At 47.4% G+C, this 27,263-nt stretch overlaps 1 protein-coding gene and 1 long non-coding RNA gene across 5 annotated transcripts in view; one reads left to right on the top strand and one right to left on the bottom strand.

The window, feature by feature from the left end:
* LOC142495002 (uncharacterized) overlaps positions 1-14,470 on the bottom strand; it is a 37,751-nt gene extending 23,281 nt beyond the window's left edge. The window contains exon 1 of the long non-coding RNA XR_012801643.1: positions 13,724-14,470. This is a non-coding gene — a long non-coding RNA (uncharacterized LOC142495002). The remainder of the gene's footprint in view (positions 1-13,723) is intronic.
* Positions 13,401-27,263, top strand: part of LOC142495001 (transcriptional regulator QRICH1-like) — a 35,222-nt gene continuing 21,359 nt past the window's right edge. The window contains exons 1-5 of one of the 4 annotated variants that reach the window (XM_075599835.1): positions 13,401-14,186; positions 17,952-18,089; positions 20,317-20,371; positions 21,619-22,643; positions 23,724-23,895. In XM_075599835.1, the coding sequence (XP_075455950.1) occupies positions 21,642-22,643; positions 23,724-23,895 (1,174 nt within the window). In that variant the 5' untranslated portion in view covers positions 13,401-14,186; positions 17,952-18,089; positions 20,317-20,371; positions 21,619-21,641. Of the gene's footprint in view, positions 14,187-14,243; positions 14,868-17,951; positions 18,090-20,316; positions 20,372-21,618; positions 22,644-23,723; positions 23,896-27,263 lie in introns of those variants that run through there. The other 3 variants (XM_075599834.1, XM_075599836.1, XM_075599837.1) reach the window with 3 other exon arrangements.

Below are 27,263 nucleotides of genomic sequence, written 5' to 3'. Positions count from 1 at the left end.
TCGTGAAGTCTTCTCTTTATGGTTCGCTGTGCACCGGTTTGTCCCCTGCTGGGGAGTTGTTCATATTCTCTTTATGGTAGACTTGGATAATGATATGCCTACCTCCTGGAGAGTGTTCTTCACTTGGCTGGATGTGGTGAAGGGGTTTTTCTTTACCATGGAAAGGATCCTACGATCATCCACCACTGTTGTCTTCTGTGGACGTCCAGGCCTTTTTGTGTTGCAGAGCTCACCAGTGCGTTCTTTTTTTCCTCAGAATGTACCAAACTGTTGATTTGGCCACTCCTAATGTTCCTGCTATCTCTGATGGATTTTTTTTTTTTTTTTTTGCTGCCTAGGTATGCCCTGTTTCACTTGCATTGAGAGCGCCTTTGACCGCATGTTGTGGGTTCATAGCAACAGCTTCCAAATGCGAATGCCACACCTGGAATCAACTCCAGACCTTTTACCTGCTTAATTGATGATGAAATAGCGAAGGAATAGCCCACACCTGTCCATGAAAACAGCTTTTGAGTCAATTGTCCAATTACTTTTGGTCCCTTGAAAAAGAAGGGGCTACATATTAAAGAGATGTAATTCCTAAACCCTTTCTCCAATTTGGATGTGAAAACCCTCAAAGTAAAGCTGATAGACTGCACTTTAAGCCCATATTCATTATTTAACTGTAACTTTAATTTATTTTGGTACACAGCCAAAATAACAAAACTTGTATCAGTGCCCAATTATTTCCGGACCCATGTATGTACATGTATGTATATATATATATATACTAGCTGAGAGACCCGGCGTTGCCCGGGATGTAAATGCGTAATAGGTAGTATTATTTATAAATCGTGGAACAATAGGTGACTGTTTGTTGTAAAGGTTGGATAATAATATTGAAAAGAAAGATGGAAGAAAATGTAATACGATGTTGTATAAAAATGGTTTATTGTAACCACACCACAGTACAATGTATATTTTGGTGCTATAAGTGATGTAAAAATGTGAGGCGTGTGTCCTGCTAGGGTGTGAGGCGGCGGGTGGCGCGTGGTTTGTGAGTGCTGTCTGTGAGTGTGGGTCCTGCTAGGGTGTGAGGCGGCGGGTGGTGCGTGGGTTGTGAGTGCTGTCTGTGAGTGGGGGTCCTGCTAGGGTGTGAGGCGGCGGGTGGCGCGTGGGTTGTGAGTGCTGTCTGTGAGTGGGGGTCCTGCTAGAGTGTGAAGCGGCGGGTGGCGCGTGGGTTGTGAGTGCTGTCTGTGAGTGGGGGTCCTGCTAGGGTGTGAGGCGGTGGGTCAGTGATGTCGGTGCGTAGGGGCGGGAGGCAGCAGGTGTGTGTGGCGGCAGGTATGTGTCGAGTGTGGCGGGTGTCTGTTGAGTGCGTGCAGCGGCTGTGAGGCGGTGGGTGAAAGGCAGAGGCGGCCGGAGTAAGGGCGGGTGAAAGGAAGAGGCGGGGGTGGGCATTGGCCTGGCCCAAGGCCCAAGGTCCAATGAGATTGCCGCTAGGGACACAGGGAGGGACACAGGGAGACACATACAGACCCGGACACATAGGACACTTTCAGAAATATATAGTAGATATATATGTGTGTGTGTGTGTGTGTATATATAGAAAAAAAGAAATACCGGCGCCTAAGAAGTCCATTGAATAAATACCAATCAAATAAAAGTCCAAACCATTCAGTGGAGAATCCCAAAAATGTCCTTAAGTGAATGAAGGGGTGAACGAACAGCTCTCACCATGCAGCAGTGCAATATATGGAGAAAAGACAACAAAACAAATTATGGTGCAGTATGCCAATTAATGTTGACAAAGAGCATTGAGTACTAACAACACAAAACAAACATAACACACAAACAAAACAACACTAGCAAGGCTAAAAACTTAACACAAAGCTATTTAATAACAACACATAATGCTGGGTTTCCGGAGGGTAAAGGGAAATGCACCAAGGTCCAGAGGGGTAAAAGTGAAACCCTACTTACAGAACAATAGAAGGAAGCAGGTAATACAGATGTAAATCGCACTGATAGTCCTTTGTAGTGGTGACTGGAGCTCCTTTCCAAGAGTTCCCTCGTGCTCAGGGTAGATGGTACGTCGCTGGAAAACGGAACTTCCGGGTGGATGTGACGTCACACACCGCGGGACTTCCTAGAACGATGCTCCTCTCTTTCCTCCCCCATGACCTGATCAACTGCTATATAATGTCCTCCTTAACCATAGACAGCTCTAAAACAAGAGAATAACTTCCCAACGCGTTTCATGCGCATGCGCGCACTTCTTCACCCGCGCTTGGGTAAACAAAAAAAATTATACTTTCAAGCGCGCTCAATGGCCCCCCCCCTCGCGCAAATGCTAGGACACCCGGCGCTCATGCTTGGAGCGCTCTCCAAGTATGAGCGCGCTCAGCGCCAGCACTCAGCCTTAGACATGTGAATGTGCTCACAAGTGATATTCTTTATTGGATATATATCAACACCACACTGATGAGACCCATTAAGGTCGAAACAGCTGTCTGTAGGTGAGTTTTCTGGCTATGCACCTTAACCTTGGCTGTGCTCAAGGCTGTGACCATGCAGCAAGCTTAAGCCTATAGCGAACCATGTTAAAAATGGTTTTTGAAGCAAAAAGTGGCACTGTGTGCTCATTTGCATGTCATTTCCCAGAATCCCTTGCTGCAGTGGAAGTGCTGTGTGCTGGGTGATAATGGTGAAAGGCGGGGCTGCAGACCTGCCTAAGACATGCAGATGAGCATACAGTTGTATATATGTATATATATATATATATATATATATATATATACCATACGATACCGGTTGCAACACGACATCAAGGGACAGCACGCAGGTAAGTAAATCATAAATTTTCTATATTTGATGGACACAAAAACTGACGTTTCGGTCCCCCAGTGGGACCTTTCTCAAGGTGGTATATGAAGTATATCTCTCCTTGTCCACCTTATCTTAATATATAAAATCGAAAGGTTGGTACTAGCTGCGGTGAATCTGATTGGTCCTCAGCCTCTGGCCAATCAGATTGGTGGGTCTGACGTCACCCAACTGCCACTCTCTTCCCCCTCGGCCGGCCACACACACACTCACACACACTCTCTCTCTCTCCCCCCCCATCACACTCACCTCCCTCCCCAGCGCTCAGTCACCTCCCTCCCCGGCTCTCACTCACCTCCCTCCCCGGCGCTCGCTCACCTCCCTCCCCGGCGGGGGGACAGTCAGTGGGCAGGCAGCCTGCAGCTGCCTCGCGGCGCAGAGTGCCTAAGATGGCGGCGCCCGGAAGGATCCCCTTCCTCCCTCGCGGCGCCGAGTGCCTAAGATGGCGGCGCCCGGAAGGAGAGGTGACATATCTGTGAGTGTGTGTGGGGGGGACACTGTGTGTGTGTGTGTCACTGTGTGTGTGTCTAACTGTGTGTGTGACACTGTGTGTGTGTGGGACACTGTGTGTGTGTCAGACACTGTAGGGTGGGACCGGAGCTGCGCATGGGGGGGGGGGGGGAGGAGCGGAGAAAGAGGGGGGAGCCGAGAAACATACAGGGGGAATGGAGAGGAGGGACACGGAAATTTTAAGTAACCCCCCCCTCCTGTCCACTCTCCCCCCCCACTCCTGTCCACTGCCCCCCCCACTCCTGTCCACTGCCCCCCCCGACTCCTGTCCACTGTCCCCCCCCACTCCTGTCCACTTTCCCCCCCCCACTCCTGTCCACTTCCCCCCCCCACTCCTGTCCACTTCCCCCCCCCCACTCCTGTCCACTTCCCCCCCCCCACTCCTGTCCACTTTCCCCCCCCCCACTCCTGTCCACTTTCCCCCCCCCACTCCTGTCCACTTTCCCCCCCCCCACTCCTGTCCACTTTCCCCCCCCCCACTCCTGTCCACTTTCCCCCCCCCACTCCAGTCCACTTTCCCCCCCCCCACTCCTGTCCACTTCCCCCCCCCACTCCTGTCCACTTCCCCCCCCCCTCCTGTCCACTGTCCCCCCCTCCTGTCCACTGTCCCCCCCTCCTGTCCACTGTCCCCCCCTCCTGTCCATTGTCCCCCCCTCCTGTCCATTGTCCCCCCCTCCTGTCCACTGTCCCCCCCCTCCTGTCCACTGTGCCCCCCCTCCTGTCCACTGTCCCCCCCCTCCTGTCCACTGTCCCCCCCCTCCTGTCCACGGTCCCCCCCCTCCTGTCCACTGTCCCCCCCTCCTGTCCACTGTCCCCCCCTCCTGTCCACTGTCCCCCCCTCCTGTCCACTGCCCCCCCCTCCTGTCCACTGTCCCCCCTCCTGTCCACTGTCCCCCCCCTCCTGTCCACTGTCCCCCCCCTCCTGTCCACTGTCCCCCCCACCCCTCCTGTCCACTGTCCCCCCCACCCCTCCTGTCCACTGTCCCCCCCACCCCTCCTGTCCACTGTCCCCCCCACCCCTCCTGTCCACTGTCCCCCCCACCCCTCCTGTCCACTGCCCCCCCCACCCCTCCTGTCCACTTCCCCCCCCCTCCTGTCCACTGTCCCCCCCACCCCTCCTGTCCACTGCCCCCCCCCACCCTTCCTGTCCACTTCCCCCCCTCCTGTCCACTGTGTCCCTCCCCCACTCCTGTCCACTCCCCCCCCCCCCTCCTGTCCACTGTCCCCCCCTCCTGTCCACTGTCCCCCCCTCCTGTCCATTGTCCCCCCTCCTGTCCACTGTCCCCCCCCTCCTGTCCACTGTGCCCCCCCTCCTGTCCACTGTCCCCCCCCTCCTGTCCACTGTCCCCCCCCCTCCTGTCCACTGTCCCCCCCTCCTGTCCACTGTCCCCCCCTCCTGTCCACTGTCCCCCCCTCCTGTCCACTGCCCCCCCTCCTGTCCACTGTCCCCCCTCCTGTCCACTGTCCCCCCCCCTCCTATCCACTGTCCCCCCCCTCCTGTCCACTGTCCCCCCCCCTCCTGTCCACTGTCCCCCCCACCCCTCCTGTCCACTGTCCCCCCCACCCCTCCTGTCCACTGCCCCCCCCACCCCTCCTGTCCACTTCCCCCCCCCTCCTGTCCACTGTCCCCCCCACCCCTCCTGTCCACTGCCCCCCCCACCCCTCCTGTCCACTTCCCCCCCTCCTGTCCACTGTGTCCCTCCCCCCTCCTAGCGGGAAATGTAACTCACGGGCAACGCCGGGTCTCTCAGCTAGTTTTAACTGTACCAGCCGACTCCTCACGTGTGTATAAATATGTTAATATAACAACAAGAATATCTATATAGAGGAGCAACGACTGATCTGTGTCCAAGGTACCGAAATATGTAATTAATAGGGACCAGGTGGATATGTGGAGTATTTAGTGGATACACAGTATCTTGGAGGTAGTACTGGTTTTTATTATCTACTAGCTGAGAGACCCGGCGTTGCCCGGGATGTGAACCGTGCTCACACTGACACACACTGCTCATTGTTCACACTGCACACACACTGCTCATTGGTCGCACTGACGCACACTGCACACACACTGCTCACACTGCACACACTGACACACACTGCATACTGCACACACACTGCTCAATGGTCACACTGCACACTGCACACACACTGCTCAGACTGACACACACTGCATACTGCACACACACTGCTCATTGGTCACACTGCACACACTGACACACTGCTCATTGCTCACACTGCACACACACTGCTCATTGCTCACACTGCACACACACTGCTCACACTGACACACACTACACACACAGTGGTCATTGCTCACAATGCACATACTGACACACTGCTCATTGCTCACACTGCACACACACACACACACACACACACACACACACACACACACACACACACACACACACACACAGTTACAGACAATCACAGACAGTTACACACACTCACACACAGTCACACACACTTTCACAGTTTCACACAGTCAGACACTTACACAGACTTACACACACTCACACTCTCACACTGTGAAACACTTACACACACTGTCACACACAGTTACAGACACTTACACACCGTTTCACAGTCACAGACACTTACACACACTTACACACAGTCACAGACACTCACACACAGTCTCACACACACCAGCACCAACACCCGCTCCCCCCCCCTCCTCCTGCGCAGGCAGCGGGGACAACGGTGGGGAGAAGGTGAAGCGGGGACCGGAGGGGCATCCCCCCTCCCATCTCACGTCCCGCGGCCTGTCACGCGGTGACAGGGGGGAGCCGGGAGCGGAGGGGCATCCCCCCTCCCATCTCACGTCCCGCGGCGACAGGGGGGAGCCGGGACCGGAGGGGCATCCCCCCTCCCATCTCACGTCCCGCGGCCTAGGGGGGAGCCGGGACCGGAGGGGCATCCCCCCTCCCATCTCACGTCCCGCGGCGACAGGGGGGAGCCGGGACCGGAGGGGCATCCCCCCTCCCATCTCACGTCCTGCGGCCTAGGGGGGAGCCGGGACCGGAGGGGCATCCCCCCTCCCATCCCGCGGCCTAGGGGGGAGCCGGGACCGGAGAGGCATCCCCCTTCCCATCTCACGTCCCGCAGCCTAGGGGGGAGCCGGGACCGGAGGGGCATCCCCCCTCCCATCTCACGTCCCGCGGCCTAGGGGGGAGCCGGGAGCGGAGGGGCAAGAGCAGCACGTAGCATGTGGAGTGGGGGGGGAGCTCACCCGTCCTGCCGCTGCCTCACTGATCCGGCCGCTGCCTCACTGATCTGGCCGCTGCCTCACTCATCCGGCCGCTGCCTCACTCATCCGGCCGCTCCCACGTGGATGTGAGGCGGGAGGCCGCGTGTTGTGGCCGCTCCCCCGCGTGTCCCAGGCGCTCGCTCCACTCCCCCGCTGACTGTAGCGGCGCCGGGGTGTGAGCTTGGGGGGGTGGGGGGTGTGTGAGCTTGGGGGGGGGGGGGGTGAGGTGTGTGTGAGCTTGGGGGGGGGTGGGAATGTGTGTGTGTGTGTACAATGGACTCCGGGTAAGTTCGGGCACAGGGAGGGTGGGGGGGTGTGTGGAAGTTGAGGTGCGGTCTAGCTGACGGGGAAGAGTGAGGGGCACCCAGGAGGGGATTGTGTGTGTGTGTCCCCGTCCGTGTGTGTGTGTCCCTGTGTGTCCTTTGGCTCGTCACTCCGCCTCAGGCCAATGAGAGGTGTGCGGGGGCGGGCCAAGAGACCAATGAGATTTCCCCTAGGGACACCGGACATCCAGGCAGGCAGGCATACAGTGCTTTCACTAATATAGTATATAAGATTCACTTAGGTGTTTAGTTGTTGTTGTTGTTGTTTTATTTATACTTATTGCAAAAGTTTTGCAATTTGTCTATGTCTGTCTGGCTATCACTAATACTTTTCAGTCTGCGCCCCCTGTGGCTGAGTCCCCAGTCTTCACAGTGGCACGCGCGCCCGGGGGGGGAGGGAGGGGGGCGGCACGTGCACAGCGCTACACCGCGATCTGCGGTCTGGGGGGAGAGGGAAGGTTTGCGACGGGAGGGGGGCGTGGCTGTGGGTTTGCAGGGGCGTGGCCATGACGTCCCGCGGCTGGTTCGCCCTTATTGGATGAACCGCCGGCGGGGGCGTGGCCACGCCTCCGTCGCAGATGTCAATTTCAAATTCCCCTGCCTCCCTGAAAACCTGTCGCGCACTGCTGGGGAAAGGTGCGCGACAAGGTAGGGACTGAGACCGGTCGGACTGGGGGGAGCGGGGCTTGATAGCACAGCGCATGCCGAGTGACTGGGACCACAGCCTTACCTGTTCTCCGGCGTCTTCTTGTGTAAACAGGTGAACAAAAAGGCGCGAACAGCTAAATATGAAGTGAATAAATAATAATGGTGTAAATGATAAAATTAAATAGATGTGATGACCAAAAAAAACCCCAGCTCAAACCTCACTGGTGGGACCTGTTTCACGGGTTCCAAAGTTTAGAAGTATCTCAGAACATCCAGGGGGAGCATATAGTGGGTTGAGAAAACAAAACAAGATACACAAATATAAGTGCAGACGTAATGCAATCAGTGAATAAATGTGGCAGTGTCTTGGCTCATATAGCTGTACTACTCACAGGACTAAAGTGTATATATAAGCAGTTGGCAAATAGGGTTGCCACCCTTAATGGTATGAAGGCACCGGACCCCCTATCGATACTCCGTCAGCATAAACCGCATGTGTAAAGAGAGAGAAAACTACATAGTGCGATCAATAATATAAACTTTATAAAAAATGAATGGGTAAAAAATGCGCACTTACAATGTGCTAATATAATAAAAGCATTGGTCACAAATTGTGAGTAGGAGTTGTCCCGAGCAGCTCACCGCCTCCCTGGGTCATCAGGCTGAATGCCACGGCACTGTATCCACGATCGGAGCCTCCCTCTGTGCGCCCGTCTGATCCTCTGACGTCACGGCTGCAGGTTAGGTTCAGCTACGGGTCGCCTCCAAGACCAAAATAGGTCTGCTGGTTTCCTCTACGCGTTTCACCCAGCACCAGAAACTGTTCTCGGCTTCGCTTGTTTTCTCAACCCACTATATGCTCCCCCTGGATGTTCTGAGATACTCCGGCGTCTTCTGACATCATGACGACATGTGACGCCAAGTTGCCACAGTGACGCGTCACCAGAAGCCGCCGAAGATCAGGTGAGTGACAGAGGTCTTGCGCGCGCTAACCTGGCATTTAATATAAATGCTTTGGGGGAAGAGCGCGTGGTCGCTGAAACCGCCGCACCCCCCAGAAAATCTCACACCACCCAGTTTGCGCACCCCTGGCATAGAGCACTAGCAAACTGTCCAATCAGTCTCTTTATTTTATTGTATGTCTTATACTATATTAGTGAAAGCACTGTATGCCTGCCTGCCTGCCAGCCTGCCTGCCTGTCCGGTGTCCCTAGGGGAAATCTCATTGGTCCCTTGGGCCGCCCCCGCACACCTCTCATTGGCCTGAGGTGGAGGCACACCTCTCATAGGCCTGAGGCGGAGTGACGGGCGGGCCAAACACACACACACACTCACACACACTCTCTCTCTCTCTCTACCCTCCTTAACGGCTGACACACACACACACACACACAAACTCTGCTGCTACACACACATGCTACAACCATAAACACTGCTGCTGACACTGACACACACACACACACACTGGAGCTCTATACACACACAGTAGCTCTATACACACAGACATCAGCTCTACACACACAAAAACTGCTGCTACACATACAGCAGCACAACACACACCTCTCTCTCTCTCCCCTCCTTAACGGCTGCCCGGCCTTGACCCCCCCCCCCCCCGCCCTTCCCGGCCGCTGGCCCGGATTAACGGAACCCCCCCTCTCCCGGTGCTCACCCGCTCTCCCGGTGCTCCCTCTCCCCCGGTGCTCCCTACACCCCCCCCCCCCAGAGCACGCTGTCGCCGCTCTCACCTTCAGGCCTAGAGGCCGCGCCCCCAGCTCACCATCCCCGCGCGCGCTGCTCCCGCTCTCTCAGTCGGGAGCTGTACGGGCCGCGGCCCACACCACCTCCTGACCTGAGCATCTCAGCTCCGCATCGCCGGGGGGAACGGAGACCGCCGAGGAACCCGAGGAGCAGCGCGGCCCGGTGCGAGGTAAGTAACCGCACGGGAAGGGATCTTTCACCCCCCCCGGCCCGGCGCTTCACCCCACCCGGCCCGGCGCTTCACCCCACCCGTCCCTTCACCCCACCCGGCCCGGCGCTTCACCCGGCCCGGCGCTTCACCCCCCCGGCCTGGCCCTTCACCCGGCCCGGCGCGTCACCCCCCCCGGCCTGGCCCTTCACCCGGCCTGGCGCTTCACCCCCCCCTGGCCCTTCACCCCCCCCCCCGCCCTGGCCCTTCACCCCCCCCCCCGCCCCTTCACCCCCCCCCCCCGCCCTGGCCCTTCACCCCCCCCCCCCCCGCCCTGGCCCTTCACCCCCCCCCCCCGCCCTGGCCCTTCACCCGGCCCTGCCCTTCACCCCCCCCCGACCCTGCCCTTCACCCCCCGGCCCTGCCCTTCACCCCCCCCCCCCCGGCCCTGCCCTTCACCCCCCCCCGGCCCTGCCCTTCACCCCCCGACCCTGCCCTTCACCCCCCGACCCTGCCCTTCACCCCCCCCCCCGGCCCTGCCATTCACCCCCCCCCCGGCCCTGCCATTCACCACCCCCCCGGCCCTGCCATTCACCACCCCCCCCGGCCCTGCCATTCACCCCCCCCCGGCCCTTCGCCCCCAACCTTCGCTCCCGCCCTCCCTGCCTTCGCCCCCACCCTTCGCTCCCTGCCCTTCGCCCCCACCCTCCCTGCCCTTTGCCCCCACCCTCCCTGCCCTTCGCCCCCACCCTCCCTGCCCTTCGCCCCCACCCTCCCTGCCCTACACACGTACACACACGTACACACACACGTAGGCACACGTATACACACGTATACACACACATGTCGACACACACACACACTTATACACACACACACGTAGATACACGCAGGCACACGTAGACACGCAGGCACACGTAGACACGCAGGCACACGTAGACACGCATACACACGCACACACACGTAGACATGCACACACACGTACACACACACGTAGACACACAGGCACACGTTGACACACGTATACACGCAGACACACGTATACACGCAGACGCACGTAGACACGCAGACGCACGTAGACACGCAGACGCACGTAGACATGCAGACGCACGTAGACATGCAGACGCACGTACACACGCACACGCACGTAGACACATGCACGTAGACACGCAGGCGCGCGTAGACACGCACGCGCACGTAGATACGCACGCGTAGACACGCACACACACGTATACATACACACACACACACACACATATACATACACACATAATGTATATACACACACATGTATATACACACACGTACACACATGTGTACACACACGTATACACACAGGCACACGTTGACACACGTATACACGCAGACGCACGTAGACACGCATACGCACGTACACACGCACGTAGACACGCACACGCACGTAGACACGCACGCGCGCACGTAGACACGCACATGCGCACACACGTATACACACACACACACACACGTATACATACACACACACACACATAATGTATACACACACATGTATATACACACACATGTATATACACACACATGTGTGTGTGTGTATACATGTGTGTGTGTGTGTGTGTGTGTGTATACGTGTGTGTGTGTGTGTGTATACGTGTGTGTGTGTGTGTGTATACATGTATGTGTGTGTATACATGTATGTGTGTGTATACATGTGTGTGTGTATACATGTGTGTGTGTATACGTGTGTGTGTATATGTGTGTGTGTGTATACGTGTGTGTGTGTGTGTGTATACATGTGTGTGTGTATACATGTGTGTGTGTGTGTGTGTGTGTGTGTGTATACATGTGTGTGTGTGTCTGTGTATGTATACGTGTGTGTGTGTGTATACATGTGTGTGTGTATACATGTGTGTGTGTGTGTACATGTGTGTGTGTGTGTGTGTGTGTGTGTGTGTGTGTACATGTATACATGTGTGTGTGTATACATGTGTGTGTGTGTATGTGTGTGTCTACATGTATACAAACACACACACACACACACACACGTATACACACACACACACACGTACACATACACACACACACAACGTATACACACAAACATGTATACACATGTATACACACACACACGTATACACACACACACACACACACACTATCCCCAGCACCACCACATCAGCACACCGGTATCCCATGCCCCCCCCAGCACACTGGCATTTTCGGCTCCCCACCATTCCCAGCCCCCATCAACACCATCAGCACCATCAGCACCCACACATTGGCACCTTCACACCTCCCCCATCGGCACACCCACATCCGCACCCCCACATAGGCAACAAACCCTCCCAAATCAGCACACCGATACAATCACCATCAGTACAGCCACAGCAGCAGTACCACCGCACACCGCCATGGGCGGCGTGGACCACTCCCCACCCAAATGCCACCCCCACACAACAAACATCCCGGGCAACGCCGGGGCTCTCAGCTAGTTACTTAATAAAGGTTACTTTTCTACTCATTAATCATTGGGAGGGGTGCGCAACCATAGATTTTTCTTCTTTTATTGTGCTAGGACAAATCATTTAAAATGTGATACGATATCCTAGACAACACCCTCTTCACCAGTCACATTTGGTCAAACAAGGACACCCCCCTACACAACACTCCTATATTTTGTTTAGGTGTAAGAATTTTGAACCAAAACTGACGCAAATACTTTCATTTTTCACCTCTAATGTAATATGCCCATGTGCATTAACTTGTGGTTTGGGGAGTGTCTATAGGTAGGTGTTACTTGCTGTACATATAATGGGATGTATCAAATTCTGCATCACTTCAACATTTACTAATCAAAAATGGTAGGTCTGAGATCAGGGTAAAATGACCCCACATGAAAAAATATATTCAGATTAAGCTTAGGGGGACCTGAATTTTTATTTCACGTGATTGTATTTGGGTTTCGGCTGCACTCCTGGGTTCTGTTGCCCCACAAGACCTATTCACTCCTTTTCTTTCTCCATCGGGTAAAATCACCTACTGTACACAGCGTTACACTTAGTGCACTCGTTTACATTTGAAAATTGTGCAAATGTGCCAAAAAGCAAATCTTTGCTTTCACGTTGGTACATCACCCCATTTTGTGCCACTGAAATGGTCTCTAAATACAAAAACAAAACCAGATGTAGCAAACAAAAAAAAATTCAAAGTAATGCCATTATTTTTTTCTTTGAAAAAAAGGTTTAGTTTTTTCAGCAACAAATAAATGTTTAATCCTGGAACATTGTATGCAGTTCTGAATTGGTTGTTTTCCTCCTATTTTTATTTCTTAAACGGTATGTCTTCCCCCTCTACATTATACAATCAGCTCCATGGTTTTTTTTTTTTTTAAATCTTGTCCGTATGTTAATGCTGAACGAGCGCCAAATACATAAAATAAATTGTTTCATTAGACTCTCGGCAGTATGAGGTTTCAACTGCAGAACTCATCATTTCATGTATGAATGTCTTTATTTATATTGCGCCATTAATGTACATAGCGCTTCACAGCAATAATATACCTGACAACCATAAATAATAAATAACACATAATGGGAATAAGTGCTTCAGACATAATAGTAACATTTAGGAAAAGGAGTCCCTGCTCCGAATAGCGTACAATCTAATCATGGCCCTTTTATACATTAGATGTGGATATTCTGAAACATTAAAAAAAAAAAACAACATAACATTTGAATGAAACCGTGCTGTATAGTGACTATTGGAGTCTATGACTATGACAGCACTGGGTGTAACAGTGAGACTGCCTCCCGTTAGGAGGGAATGACTGAGTTCCCAGAGACAGTATCCATGTGACATGCACACGTGTTCATAGGGACAGTCCCGCGCACTGCTCACGTGCACGAGCCTCCCTGCGGACGTGACAGCTCGCGCTCCAGGACCGCGGTGCTGCGCGCGACAGGCTCTCGGTAGCTTGGGCGCACGCCTCTGCGCGTGAACTATCACACGGAGGGGAGGGCTGACGAGAGCGCGCGGTGGTGTGGAAGTTATGTTTTCCCTAGTCGCCCATTTGGCAGCTTAACGGTTTTCTAATAATACGAGCTTAATGAAACACTAATACACAAAGAACCGTTTTGAGGAGTTTAAGGCTCAAAGCGTATAACCGGTTTTAGGTAGGAGGTGCGTCACCACCGCTGTCACCCACCCTTCGGCTGGCAAGCGTGGACCCAGCAACCCGTTACGCACCTCTTGACAACGAAAGGGGGTTTAACTCGTGAGCGCGCCGCCTCTCCGCGCGCGGGCCGGATGCGGTTACTGCGGTTGTATTTTAAAGTCTTCATTGAGGGCGGGCGCGGATAATAACGCAGTTGCCGCTGTTATCTGAGGGGCGTGTGCACACATTGCGCGCGCGGCCGAGAGCTGGAAGGGGCCTCGCGCGCTGAGAAGACGGGGTCGGAGTTCGTGGGTAAAAACAAGATGGCGTCCGGCGCGCCCCGGACCCCCTGCCGCTCCTGACAGCGGTGACTGTCCCTGTGTGTGTGACAGCGCCTGGAGGAGGCGGGACCGGGCAGCAACAGCACGGACTATCCTCAGCCTTCAGACCTTTTCCCCCTGGCCCGCCGTGTTTAACGCGCCCGCCCCTCTGTGCTGGTAGATGAGGTTTGTCACAGCCTTGGGAAACCGCAGCAATCCCGGAAACGGCAGCAAGGTAAATAAATATACCGACACCCTCCGTGGGGCAGCGGAGTCACGGGAGCAGCCGCTGCCCATCACAGCTATAATAAGGCGCTTTCACCTACTGCATATTTCATCAGCGCCAAGAAACCTCCCCCCTGAAGCCATTTGCCTGACACGGAACATCATTACTGTTTGGTGTAAATGGCCGGGCGCTGCCGCTGCGTGTCACTGAGCAGCCGCGGGAGAAATAACTGCCCTCTCCGCGGGCACCGCAAGGGCTGCTCCTGCCAGGCAGGGGGGTGGAGCCTGACTCGCGCTAACCCCTGACCTAGGGCAACTGACCCGCGCTAACCCCCCGACCTGTGCAACTGACCCGCGCTAACCCCCCGACCTGTGCAACTGACCCGCGCTAACCCCCCCTACCTGTGCAACTGACCCGCGCTAACCACCGACCTAGGGCAACTGACCCGCGCTAACCACCGACCTAGGGCAACTGACCCTCGCTAACCCACCGACCTAGGGCAACTGACCCGCGCCAACCCCCCCGACCTGTGCAACTGACCCGCGCTAACCACCGACCTAGGGCAACTGACCCGCGCTAACCCCCGACCGGGAGCAACTGACCCGCGCCACCCGGACCGGGAGTAACTAACCCGTGCTAACCCCCGACCTGACGGCTGCAAGGTGCGGCGGGAGCGTGGAGTGGGGAAGGGTATGTATTGAAATCTTTTGGCTGCAAAAATACAAAACACTTCCTCTTGGTGGAAGAAAAATAAATGTAAGGAGTTTAAAAACAAAACAAAAATCTTGTTGGTACTAGTGGTGCAGCTGGGGGGATCTGCTTCTCTCTCTGGGTTATGTATCATTTATCAAAGTTTCACTGGTGGGTTGCTCAGAGAGACATCATCTACGAAATTATTACAGGGGAAATATCACTGTTCTATTGAGTTGTTGTTCTACATAGTATTCTGGGGCTTCATTCTGATTTGCACAAGTATTGTAACCTGGGGGAACATTAAAGTCAAATAACGGGATCCTTTTTTAAGTATGGCTGTTTAAGACAGGGTCATTTGGAAGTAAAGCTAAAAAATGACAACCTTAAGGGAGTGGTAGGGAATTCGAATTTGTACTTTAAAATACATATATGTTGGAGACTAGTATGTTCTGGAGAGGCCTAATGGACATATAACTTGTGCCTTTTTGTAAAAGATTTTACCCGTACGCTTCTAGTGAAAATTCTTTAATTGTCCCTCTGGAACAACATACCAAATATGATTTTATTTTGATGCTGTTTATAAATTAAACACCTACCCTTCCCTACTGTTATAAACAGTTTCTTAATTGTTGCATGGTGTATTGATATAAATTGGAATAGCTGTAACTGTCTGCACATTTTGAAACATTTTTTTTAATGCTGTTGGCCTCTACAGCATTTAATAGTTGTTTTTTAAAACGCTCCTGATTGTTTCATCCTTGATGTGTTCACCAATATGTAGTTCCCTATATTTTAGTTATCATTTTGTGATGACCATATTTTCAATTTTCTTGAAGCTTGAGTGGAAGCAAATAATTTCTTCTTCCTCCTCTTTGTATGTCGCCTGCATTATGCTTGACTAACTCATTCTAATTTTAATGCAAAAAAATGTTTGCTTTGTAAGCTATGTGTAGTTTAATGAAAAGAACCTCTTAATGAAATACGTAGGGATGTATGTGATTCCCAAATTAGCACGTTGCTAGTTAAGGGGTCCAGATATTGTTTTTTTGAAAATATACCATATATTTTATAGTTATTCTTATAGGAATAAGTGAATCTACTCTACTGCATACAGTTGTTGCTTCGAAGACGACACATTGGTAAGATCTTTTTGACTTGGCAGTGTCTTTCTGTAGTGTTAGGCTTTATGTGGCATGGCATATTTGCTCTCCTAAAGGATGGATCTGCCAATTGGTCAAGTGTCATTTATAAGCTCACCTTTCTTCCACCTACAGATATGGTCATTATTTTAGTTTCATTTGCTTAAAAGCATCAATCATGCATGCTGTTTAATAAATTCGGAATTACATAATCTCTTATAAGAGTAAATGTTTAATCACATACTATATGCCATACTTAGCAGTTCTTTCTGGGCCTCATACCTTTTTTAATGAGTGCTGCAGCAATTCCAATGTGTCTGTAATGAGGGATACATTATCATCCTTTTATTTATAATGCAGCGACATGTTGCACAGTACATTGGTATGAAAGACAGCAACGCTAATTAACAGCATGGGTCAGGAGGTACCTCCAAGTAGCTTACAATCTAAGATGGAAAGGTGAAGGATGCACAAGAATTAGTAGGGAAGAGGGCTGGGTTAGGCCTCTTGGAACAGTTGAGTTTTTCAAAGTCTCTGCAAATATTTTATTTAAAGGGAAAATATTGAGCAATGTATGTAGATGCAATTTATGAAACACTTTTTTTTTTTTACCAATGAGCTGGACTAAAGGCGTCATGCCTAAAACTAGACCAAGTGACAAATAGGACGAGTGATATCATTACAATTGCATAGAACCTGTATTTAGTGCTCACTACAGTAAATCAATAAAGACAATTATGTGAAGAGGTTGTTTGCTTTATAGTATCATGCTGGCTAGGCACAAATCCCTTGGAAATGCATACAGTACTGGCTCACAAAAATGTATGCCATGAATCTACTGTACTACAAACATTTCCATCCACATTTAAAAAAACAAAACAAAAAAAGATATTTTCAATTTGGAGAGCGTGGCAAAATGTAGTTGGTAAAGGGCATTGTAAATTGTCGACTGTTCATGTTCTAAATTAGCACAAATTTGTAAGTATTTAAAAATAAATAATAATAATTTACCTTCATATGAACTTGAGGATCCTCCTGAGACCGAATTCCCACAGTTCCCAAAATATTAGTTGTTTGTTGTTGGGGAAATAAACTACAAATAGGACCGCAGGTTATCGAATAAAGCAGGGGCATATTCTCCTGATAACATGACATGGCTTTCTATTGGCCGCCAGACTAAGGCCACGATTATAGTTGCGGTGTGACGTCACGCGTGAAACATGCACTGAAGCGGGAGGCGTGGCGGACGCGTCACCCAGGCTGGTTCGCCCTCACTGACTGAACTGCTCATGTGATGCGACCATCGTGCGAAAAAACAAATGGGGAGGTGGTGCAAATGTCATGCTGCATCTGAAAATCTTGAATTCCGTTTATCTACTTTAAAAACACTGATGCACATGATTTTAACAAGGGGGTGTGGTACGTTTTTATACGATCTGAAGCGGTGGATCCCTCGACGCTGGTCAACGGTTCTCTGAGGGCCCACTGGTTCCTGAGCTACAATTGGTTTTGTCCACTGGGAAAGAATACTTACTTGCCTGTTGGCCACAAAATGATCACAAGGTCAGGTTTGCTCCAGCAGTCAATAAAAAGTTGCAATGTTATTGAGAGAACGTTGCGACCGTCTATTGGTGACTCCAAGTCTACATTTGTAGTTTGTCAAATACTGACCTAAAACAGTTCAAATATCTCTGGCACCGGGAGGTTTGAGTACCACAAAAAAAAGACAATGGGAACTGGTGCTTTTAGTTGGTCACTTAGTATTATTGTTGTGGGGTAGAATTTTGGGCATGCACAATAGTTTGCTTTATATTGGAACTTGCTTAGTTTCTAAATACAGGTAAGGAAAAAATCTGTAGAATATCCTTGGATTGCTATAATGTTCACATCTCTGAAACACCTGGGAATGTAGTGGACTCAGACAGATTTTTCTTTTCTTCAGTAAAGCATCGTTCCCAGGACAGCGAACGTCGTTGGGCTGTCACCTGCTATCAGTCTGTGTTCAGCAATCAGTCGTTGCATTCCTTGACCGTTTGGACATGACGGCAGTGACCATTTTATTAATAAATGCAAGAATAAGGTATGCATTCTTTCTTACTGAATACCTGATTTAAATTGGTGAATTGGCAGTTGTTTTTTGGAGGGTATTAATGTATTCTGCTCTGCTAATTTTGCACGTCTCCTTGTCCTACTACAGATTTTTTTTCCCTTTTTTTCCTCATTCCACTGTTTTACAAATGTAATAGATACATTTGTAAAATCCATCCTGTACATTAAGTGCTATAATTTCTATATTAAATCTTTTTCAGTAGTTAAATGAAGAAATAAAGAGGTTTTAGAATACTTATTTTTTTTTTAATACCATTTTAGTCAGGGCATTATCCGACTGCACTTCATACTGAGATGGCCAGGTTATGCTGTGTCTGTGCATACAGGTATTAATTTGACTCATTTTTTTTTTTTGTGGCCATTTGACAATGTCAGTGGTAAATTCTGGATCCAACTCCCAGTCAGGTTGGCCACCCCTAGTATAGACAGTGTATATGACTTCAACAGAATGGGAAGCTGCTGTTTAATTGTAAATTCCCGTAAAGACGTTTGTGGATATTATATAATATAGCACTTTTGGAATGTGCAAAATAATACGGGTTTGCAATAATAAAGCTAGATAACGCAATTTTTTTTAACACCAGACAGATTTTAGTGGAGGTTATTTGACTCCAAGATAATTTTAGTATGCAAAAAAAACTTATACCGAGTATTTTTCATAAGAATAGGTTAATGAATATAGGCTAGTAGATTATTTTTATTATACTGTAACTTGTTAATACCAATAGGAAGCGAATTGCACTGACAGATGTATATTCAAGTGTTATATGTTCATGATTACAATAAAATGCAGATTACATTGAAAAAAAAATTGGCACGTGCTTCCAGTGGATCTCAGCAGAATGTGTGCCATGCTGTCCATAATTTTATTCATGTTCATTATTGTCAGATATGTGTTGTCCATGGGCAACAAGCCTTCTGTTTTTTGTGTTTTTGTTTTTTTCCCCCTTCAAAATCAGGCTACACTTTGTTTTTGTTAAAGTGTAGCTAATTGAGATCCTGGTTTGGGCGGTAGGCAGCCATATTTGATTTTCTGAATTAACTTTTGACACTAGCAGACTAAATTGATTTTTTTCCCTCTGAAACAAAACAAATCTTGCCCCCCCCCCCTTTCTGTATTTTTTGTTGTTGTTTTTTTTTTTTTTAAAGACAACAGCAGTAAGGAAAAGGCATATCCGAGATGTTTTCAATAGTTCGTATCGTATCGTGCCCATCCTAGGGCAAATGGGTAGTTTTTACCCTCCAGGAAAAGTATTGCACCATTGTAAGCTCTTTGGGACAAGGTCTCCATTTGCCTTATGTTGTCCTTTACTTGCTGCTATTATCCCCATGATGTTTTTTATTTTCCCTGGATTGCAATTTTTGAAAGTACTGCGTATACTGCTGGCGGAATGGGACATTTGGCCGCGACCAAAACGGAACACTTAACCGCTGGACATTTCCCCTGCGATGTCCGCTCCTGCGCCTGACCCGCCAAGCCAGGACTGCCAATCCAACAACTGCATGTCCCATCTGCTGACAACTGCATGTTTAAATGCCCCATGCATGAACGCTACACTGCCTCGACAGGGCGCTCCGACAAGCCATCTTTAAATGTCCCGTGGGACATTTTTAAGATGGCTCGTCGGAGCGGCCTGTCGAGGCAGTGTAGCAGTCCCGCACGGGACATTTAAACATGCAGTTGTCAGCAGTCGGGCGCAGCAGACCTAGCTTTTTGGGAACGGACATCGCCCGAAGTTCCGCCAGCGTTTTGGTCGTGGCCAAATATCCTAGACCGCACTGGTGGTACTATTTTAAATAAAATTCTGCATTAATGCCACACCTTGAGTCCAATATCAAACAAAAATTGTTTTTTTGTGACTGCCAGGCTTGATTATGCATTTAGTATGTCGCAAGGTAACAATTTGGGCAGTAAGTGAACACTTGAATTTTGAAATTTGTATGTACAATAGGTATATAAATGAGACTTCAGCTTCCTTAGTATTACTTGCATGTTGTATGTCACAAGTTTTAATCCACTCGTAATTAATTATTCACAGTACTGCAGATGAGGAATCTCATTTGCGTCTCTAGTAAACAGTGCATAATCCTTGCATCCAATTCTAGATTTTTCAAAATAAATGCTTTAGGTTATAGTCAGTGAGGATGTTCATAAATATTATTTGTAGCCATTTTTAATATTTTTTCCAACCCTATAGACATACCTGGTACATCACAGGCCCTGGCATGCCAGATATCCTATTGAAATACCAGGTACGTCGTACATAAAATGCGAGTTTTCTAGGGAATAATTGGACTGGCTTCTTCATCAGAAAATATCTGATGTACTTGAAAGGAGTGGCTCTCCAGAGCAAAACTGCCAGCTTCTTATCACTGGTTCATGAGCTATTCAGTGTTGTTAAATGGGGGTACTTGATAGTCAAAACCAATTATGTAACGAAATCTGCCCATCATTGTAGCCTTACCCTTACCGATTTGTTACAGTGATTTAGCTAGTGCCATTTTAATTTTTCTTAGGAACAGGAAATTGTGGACAAGTTATGCCTTAATCTGTGTGTTTCAGGTGATCAGAAACCAGTGGTTTAGTTTATATACAAAAATAGACAATAAAAAATCCCCTCAGTAGAATGAAGTAGGGGGCATGCTGTTTACAGGGGCAACACTTCCAGAACCATATTATTCTAATAAGTGACATGGGTGGTATCTGAAAGAGTGGTGGCTTTTTACCAAAATCTGACTCCTATAAGCGCTACATTATTTTTTTAAAGTTTGTTTTCTAAACGTGGCGAGCTGAGACTTGGAATGGGTTCGGTTTCCTCTGGCTGCTCTTCTTTGTCTGATGTTATTGTGTTTTCCACAAGAGTTTGCACATCCAGAACCCCCTGCCATTACCTCCCCTTACCTGTTTTTGCTCTGTAAGAAAGACAGGGTGGGTTCGGGGTAAAGCAAAGACTGAATTGACACACCTACCCCATTCAGAGGCCCATACGAAATGCAACTTGTAATTTAATTTGCAGAGAAACAAAAAAAGCAGTATCTCTTCTTTTAGCATGGTCGGAAGCCAATTAGATTGTTAAATTGTTTATATAAATGTTTTCCGGCTAGCAGAGTGGGTTTGCAATTTAAAGAGATTACAGTAAGCTTGTTCATTTCTTCCCCTCCCTGTTTACCCTTACATTTGCACTTTGTTTTTCCAAATTTAGTTTTCCCTGTACTTATTTTTTTTTAAAATATTGTCTTTTACCCTTTGTACTTTCACTTAACTGTTAAAGAGTAGAACTGCAATGTGTATTTTAAGTTTAGAATTTTTTTTCTGCAAAATGGCATCTGTATGATGCAATCAAGACCTTCCTATCATTGCAATTCTCCTTTTATTTTCTCTGCAAGTGAATTTTGGAGCTTGTTGGTATTTTACACAACACAAGGTATTTTACGCATGGTTCATCGTTTGTTCCAATTTATTTTAAGTCATATATTATTATTATTTTTTTCTTTTTTAGGTTTTCTTCCAGTTGCCAGAAGGATGAACCATTCTTTAGAAAACTCCATTCCATATGAAGACTATCTGAGGATGAAAGCCCAGACTATACCTCCACACCGTATGAAGGAGTTTTTGGACTCTCTCAACGGCAAGGGAACTGAAGAAATGCAACAGTTTGTACATTCTCCAATTTCTGTATACCAACAAAGGAACCATTACTTTTACATGGACAGCTCTGATGTTGCAGGTTCTTTGTTGGAGTTAGCAAGGCCCATCACTTCTCCATTGCAACATCCTACTGTCAGCCCCGGAATGCCCCTAGATCAGCATCACATCCCTGTGCAGCATGTACAGTTACGACAGGGCCACCATATCGATATTCAGCAAAATCAACAGACCAAGACTTTGCAGCAACAGTTAGAGGCCCAGTCTGAAGGACAGAGTATTGGCCATGCTATTACATCCAACTCGCAGGAGAGAAGGTCTTGCCCGTCGGGCCTATCCCAGCCAGTGAAAAAAAGAAAATTTGACTTGCCAATTGAGGATAACTACACTATTAACCACACATCGTTACAGAATGCTTCCGCCACAGTGCTAGCACTGCCTGTTCAGAGCCAGCAACAAGCTTACATTCCTCTTCGCCAAGAGCTGATAACTGTGGATAGCAGCCAGTTGTATGGACTGGTACCTGCCAGTACGTCAGCAGCTGGGCAACTACCTAATGTAGAATCTTGGGCAATATTTTCTGCACATGCTACCTGTCCGGAGTCTCAGACTATTATGCATACCTCTGTTCCTCAGGACAGCTGTGGTATAGTCCAGATGGGGGAGATTCCGATGAGCACAAGTAGCATCAAATTAGAGGAATGCAAGGACGGCTTTGAAGCAAAAAAGAATATCCCTGATAAGACTGGGCATGTTTCTGGTACATCGGGGTTCCCTATGCAGTTTATCAATGTGAATGGAAATATCCAGATTCCATTATCTGTACAAACTGGGGGAAGAGTGTATCAGTCTTCAAAATACTGGGATCAACAAGTACAGGTATGTAGCTTGTTGACCTCAGATGATGACAGCAGCATGTTGTAGGCCTCTACAGAATTTTAAAGGGGTTGACAAGTAATAATATTATTGTTAATGACATGACTTACTATGACACTTATAACAAATTAATCATAGGGAGAGAATTTGATTTACAGGTCGTCCCCCCACTTACTAAATTCTAATATGTTGTTGCATTATTATACTGTTTACAGCAATTCATTTCTCTTGTGAAACCAAAAATGTAGATACGCTATTCAACTTTTTCACCACTTCTTTAGGACAACATTCCGTACCTTATAAGGTTATTTTAAAAGGTTTTCACCCTTTTTTTTTTTATTTATTTTTTTAAATGAAGGCTTATTGGGTGTCTAATTGCTTTCAGTATCAATTAGTTAAAACAATTATTATTACTGTATTATTATTGTTAACATTTACCTCCTGTTTGTCCATGGTCTATAGCCTCATTAAAATGTATTCATGCTCCTTTAACAGAGGTTCGTTAGTTTCAAAATAGAATGTTCTTATTAGATCCCTGTTTTTTCTTAAAATGTAAGTAATATAAGTGATATGTTGTAACAGAAAAACCAACAGGTGTGGAAAGGAGAGCTTGGCACATGATGTGGGGTGAGGGGGGGGAGGAGGAACCCCCCAAAATAACTCTTCAGCTCTAGACGCCCATGTTTCTATTGTATAAACCCCCCCATCCCCAAAAGAAAAACCTTTTTGTGCACAGATTTAGTGCATTACTAATTGGATTGTCACAGTCCTTGTAAATCGACTGGTACTTTTGAATGTCCTAGTTATTTGCCCAATGCAGGAGCCACTAAATGTGTTATTTGGTACCAATGCCCGAATGTCATGTATCCTACCCTGGCACCAGAAAGTAGCCTGTAACAACACTACAGCTTTCATCTATAAAACCCAGACGGTTAGGTCACATATTATTAGGATAATATTTAGTAAGTCTCTGAAAAGGTAATACAAACAGTAGAAATGCTTGACATTTTGTTCTATAGCGTTTTGGTTGAAAATCATTGTTTTGTGGCATAGCTGTTGAAATCTGTCTCTTTGCCTACCTAGCCTCAAAGCTTGCAGTGTTCTCCATCCGAGCCGCACCTGCGATTGCAAAACAATGCAGATTTTCCGTGCACCCTAAAACCTGATGATGGAGCTTTATTTTGGAAGACTTGGGCACAGATTAAAAATGCAGACACCCTAAAAGAAGCTGAAAACAAGGCACCAAGATTTGGAAGTATGAATCGGATCCTTTAAAAATAAATGTGCATCTATAAATATAAATGTGTATGTATATTTCGATTTTGAACAAAAATGTGCATTCACTTTTCGTTTGTAAAGAGAAGAAAAATGTAGGAGTGAATTATTTTGAATAGGCTGTACTTAACGGTATTACTTCTCCTTTGTTTGGTAAAGTACTCAAATGATGGTTATTATGTCCTTTACGCTGCTGCATCATTGCTTGAAACAGCAATCCCCTCTGTTCTATGTTAAACTTTACATAATTAGAAATGGGGTCTCCAGGACCAGAACATGCTCTATTATAGCCTAGCAAACTTTTGAACACAAAGGCACTATTCAAAAGCAATGTACCAAAGGAAAAAATTATAATGTTTGTGTAATATATATATATATATATATATATATATATATATATATATATATCTCAAATTCTGTGTATGGTACCAACATCAAGTCACAAGGACAATAAAGTGGAAGACACTTAACATTTAATCAACCAACTTAACAAAGGAAATTGTCATCAAGATCATTGTAAGATTTCAATGGAAAGATTGGTGCACAACAGAAAGATGAAGCATCAGTTATTTTATTTATATTTTTTTTTTACCAGGAAGTAATACATGGAGTTACCTCTCGTTTTCAAGTATGTCCTGGGCACAGAGTTATGATAACAATACATGGTTACATTAAATGAACAGTGTTATACAGTAAATTCACAGACATTTCATGGACTGTTAGAGTTGGAAAATTAGGTACAGAGGATAAAAGGACTGGTGAGTTTCAGATTTAAATAGAGCAGCTTTAACATTACCAAACATTTGCAAACGTTTCACACACTTCAGCTGCGCCAAAGGCTGTCTGCCTTTGGGGCAAAGCAGATGTAGACTGAAGGGTTCAGATTAAATGCAGCTGTGGTTTCAAAGCCCTTTGTCCTCCTGGGTCATTAACATTCCAGTGTGCAGGGTTGACGAAACATAGCAGTAAGCAAATGCAGATCTTAACCCTTGGCACGCTGTTCTGTGCAGAGGGGAGCAGCTCTTGGGGAACCCTTTCAGGCATCCGCCTTTGGGGTGACGCAGATGTAAACCAAAGGGGTTCAGATTGAATGCAGCAGTTGGTAACTATGGTCACGGCAATAGACATAACCGTAAAGACAGGTTGGTAGAATTAGCAGAATGTGAAAACTTCTACATCATGAATTCATCCTTAAAGAGGAATAGGAAATTGAATAGGAAATAAACATGGAATGGGCCCCATGGAATAAGGAATGAAATTGGCTATATCCTAGCAAAGAAGAAACACGATTGAAGAGTGTACAGTCCTTAACCGTTTTGACACACGAAGTGATCACCGATTTTGGTTCACTACAAATTACATCTGAATGTGAAGATGTAAAGAAAAAAAACTGAATAAAAAGACAAAAAAAGATCAACATCAAGAACCTCAGAAATAACGGCAGAGGATTTAAACTTCAGCTTGCTCGAAATGCGCGGGGATACTTTAGCAAACAATTATGAAGATTGTACTTGAAAGCACCAAAGAAAATGGATGGAATAGCTAAGAAAAACAGAATAAGGAACTATCAAATGAGATAAATCAGCTACTGAGGAAACAAGAAATGAAACAATCCCATGACTCAAGAATTACATATGCAGAGCTGTGCAAGCCGATACAACTGAAGATGTAACGTGTAATTGTGATATGGTGAGGACAACTATCTAAGATAACAGAAGCTTAAAGAAGGCGATGTGGCGACATATGATTGGAAAGCATCAAATCATTGCACTTAAACATGACAATGGATCAGCAATAAAAGACTGAGCACTTCTAAAGAGTTTGTGTTTATACATGAAATTGTATAATGACACGGGGCATAATCCCAGCAGAAGCAGAACAAGAAGAAACCGCCAATGTTCTACCATGTGTTCTTTCAGAAGGAGTGGCAAAGGGAATACAATTCACGAAGAATGGGAAGGCCTCCGGGAGGATGGAATTATAATGGAAAATCTTGAAAGAAGCCAGGGAAGAAAACATCCTTGCAAAATTCTTTACATGCGGCTTGAACAGGAGAATTCCAGAATAGAGCAATGCCATAGTTTATTTCATTCACAAGAAAGGAGCCAAAGAAGACTTAAAGAACTAACGACTAACCAGTCTACTTCCAATCACTTACAAAATATTTATAAAGATACTCACTAATCCACTGCACCAAATGCCTGGATTTTGCCCAGCCTAGAGAACAAGTGGGATTTCACAGTGGATACAGCACAATAGACAACATCCAAGTCGTACAAAAAGGGATGTCCCAAAGTAATGAATATTATCTACCACTCCGTTTAGAATTTGTACAGTACATTACAAAAAAAAGCATTTGATTCTGTCTACTGAGTGGTTTTAAATGCATTAAAGAGACAGCCTAGAAGAAATGTACATTGATATTATAAGGAATATTTAAGAGTGTGCCACATTATTAGAGTAGATGAAGATACAAGCAAGATAAGGATCAGCAAGGGAGTGCGACAGACACCATTTCACCAAAGCTTTTCACAGCACCTCTTGAACTGTTCAGGACACCACATATGGAAGAAAAGGGAATAAAACGCAATGGTGAATACTTGGCACGTATAATTTGCAGATTACATTATTTTTGCCAGAAGTTAAGAATGCCTCCCGCAACAAATCAGAGAACTCGCAGAAGAAGGCAAGACGGCGGACCTCCATATGAATCTCCGCAAGACCAAAGTGATCAACAAATTTGTCAACTCTACAAAGATTGATAAGTAGAATAGAACTAGAAGTCAGAGACTTTGTCTACCTTGACATGTATCCATAGATGGGAACCTTTTGAATGAAATCAATAAGAGAAACCAGATAGAATGGAGCGTATTTGGAAGAAACAAGACCATCTTATTCTGGTATCTTCCAAAGTGCCTCAAAAGGAAAGTATTGAACTAGTGTATTCTGACTTTATTCATGTATGGATGTGAAACGTGGATCCTCAAGGCGAAGACAAATAAAAAAAACTTCACATAACTCGAATCATGGAGAGATGTACGGTTTGCTGGGTATTACCCGAAGAGACAGGAAAAAGAATGAATGGATTTGAAACCAAACAAGTGTCTGACATCAGAAAGGTGAAGAAATAAAAACGGCAATGGGACAGACCTATTGCAAGAAGAAATGACTGTCGCTTGACAAGGATGGAACTCTATTGGATTTCAACGGATATGAAAAGACCATGACCAAAAGTAAAATGGGAAAATAAAAACATTTCTTGGAGCAACCTGGAGAAGAGATGCTTGCAACTGCAGTACCTGGAAGATCATTAGTTAGGCCTCCATTCAGCAGTTGATTGACAAGGAC

The sequence above is a fragment of the Ascaphus truei genome, chromosome 5, assembly GCF_040206685.1.
Source record: "Ascaphus truei isolate aAscTru1 chromosome 5, aAscTru1.hap1, whole genome shotgun sequence".
NCBI classification, from domain to species: Eukaryota; Metazoa; Chordata; class Amphibia; order Anura; family Ascaphidae; genus Ascaphus; species Ascaphus truei.
The sequence above is the reverse complement of the archived record's forward strand: the minus strand, read 5'-3'. Positions and strand labels throughout refer to the sequence as shown.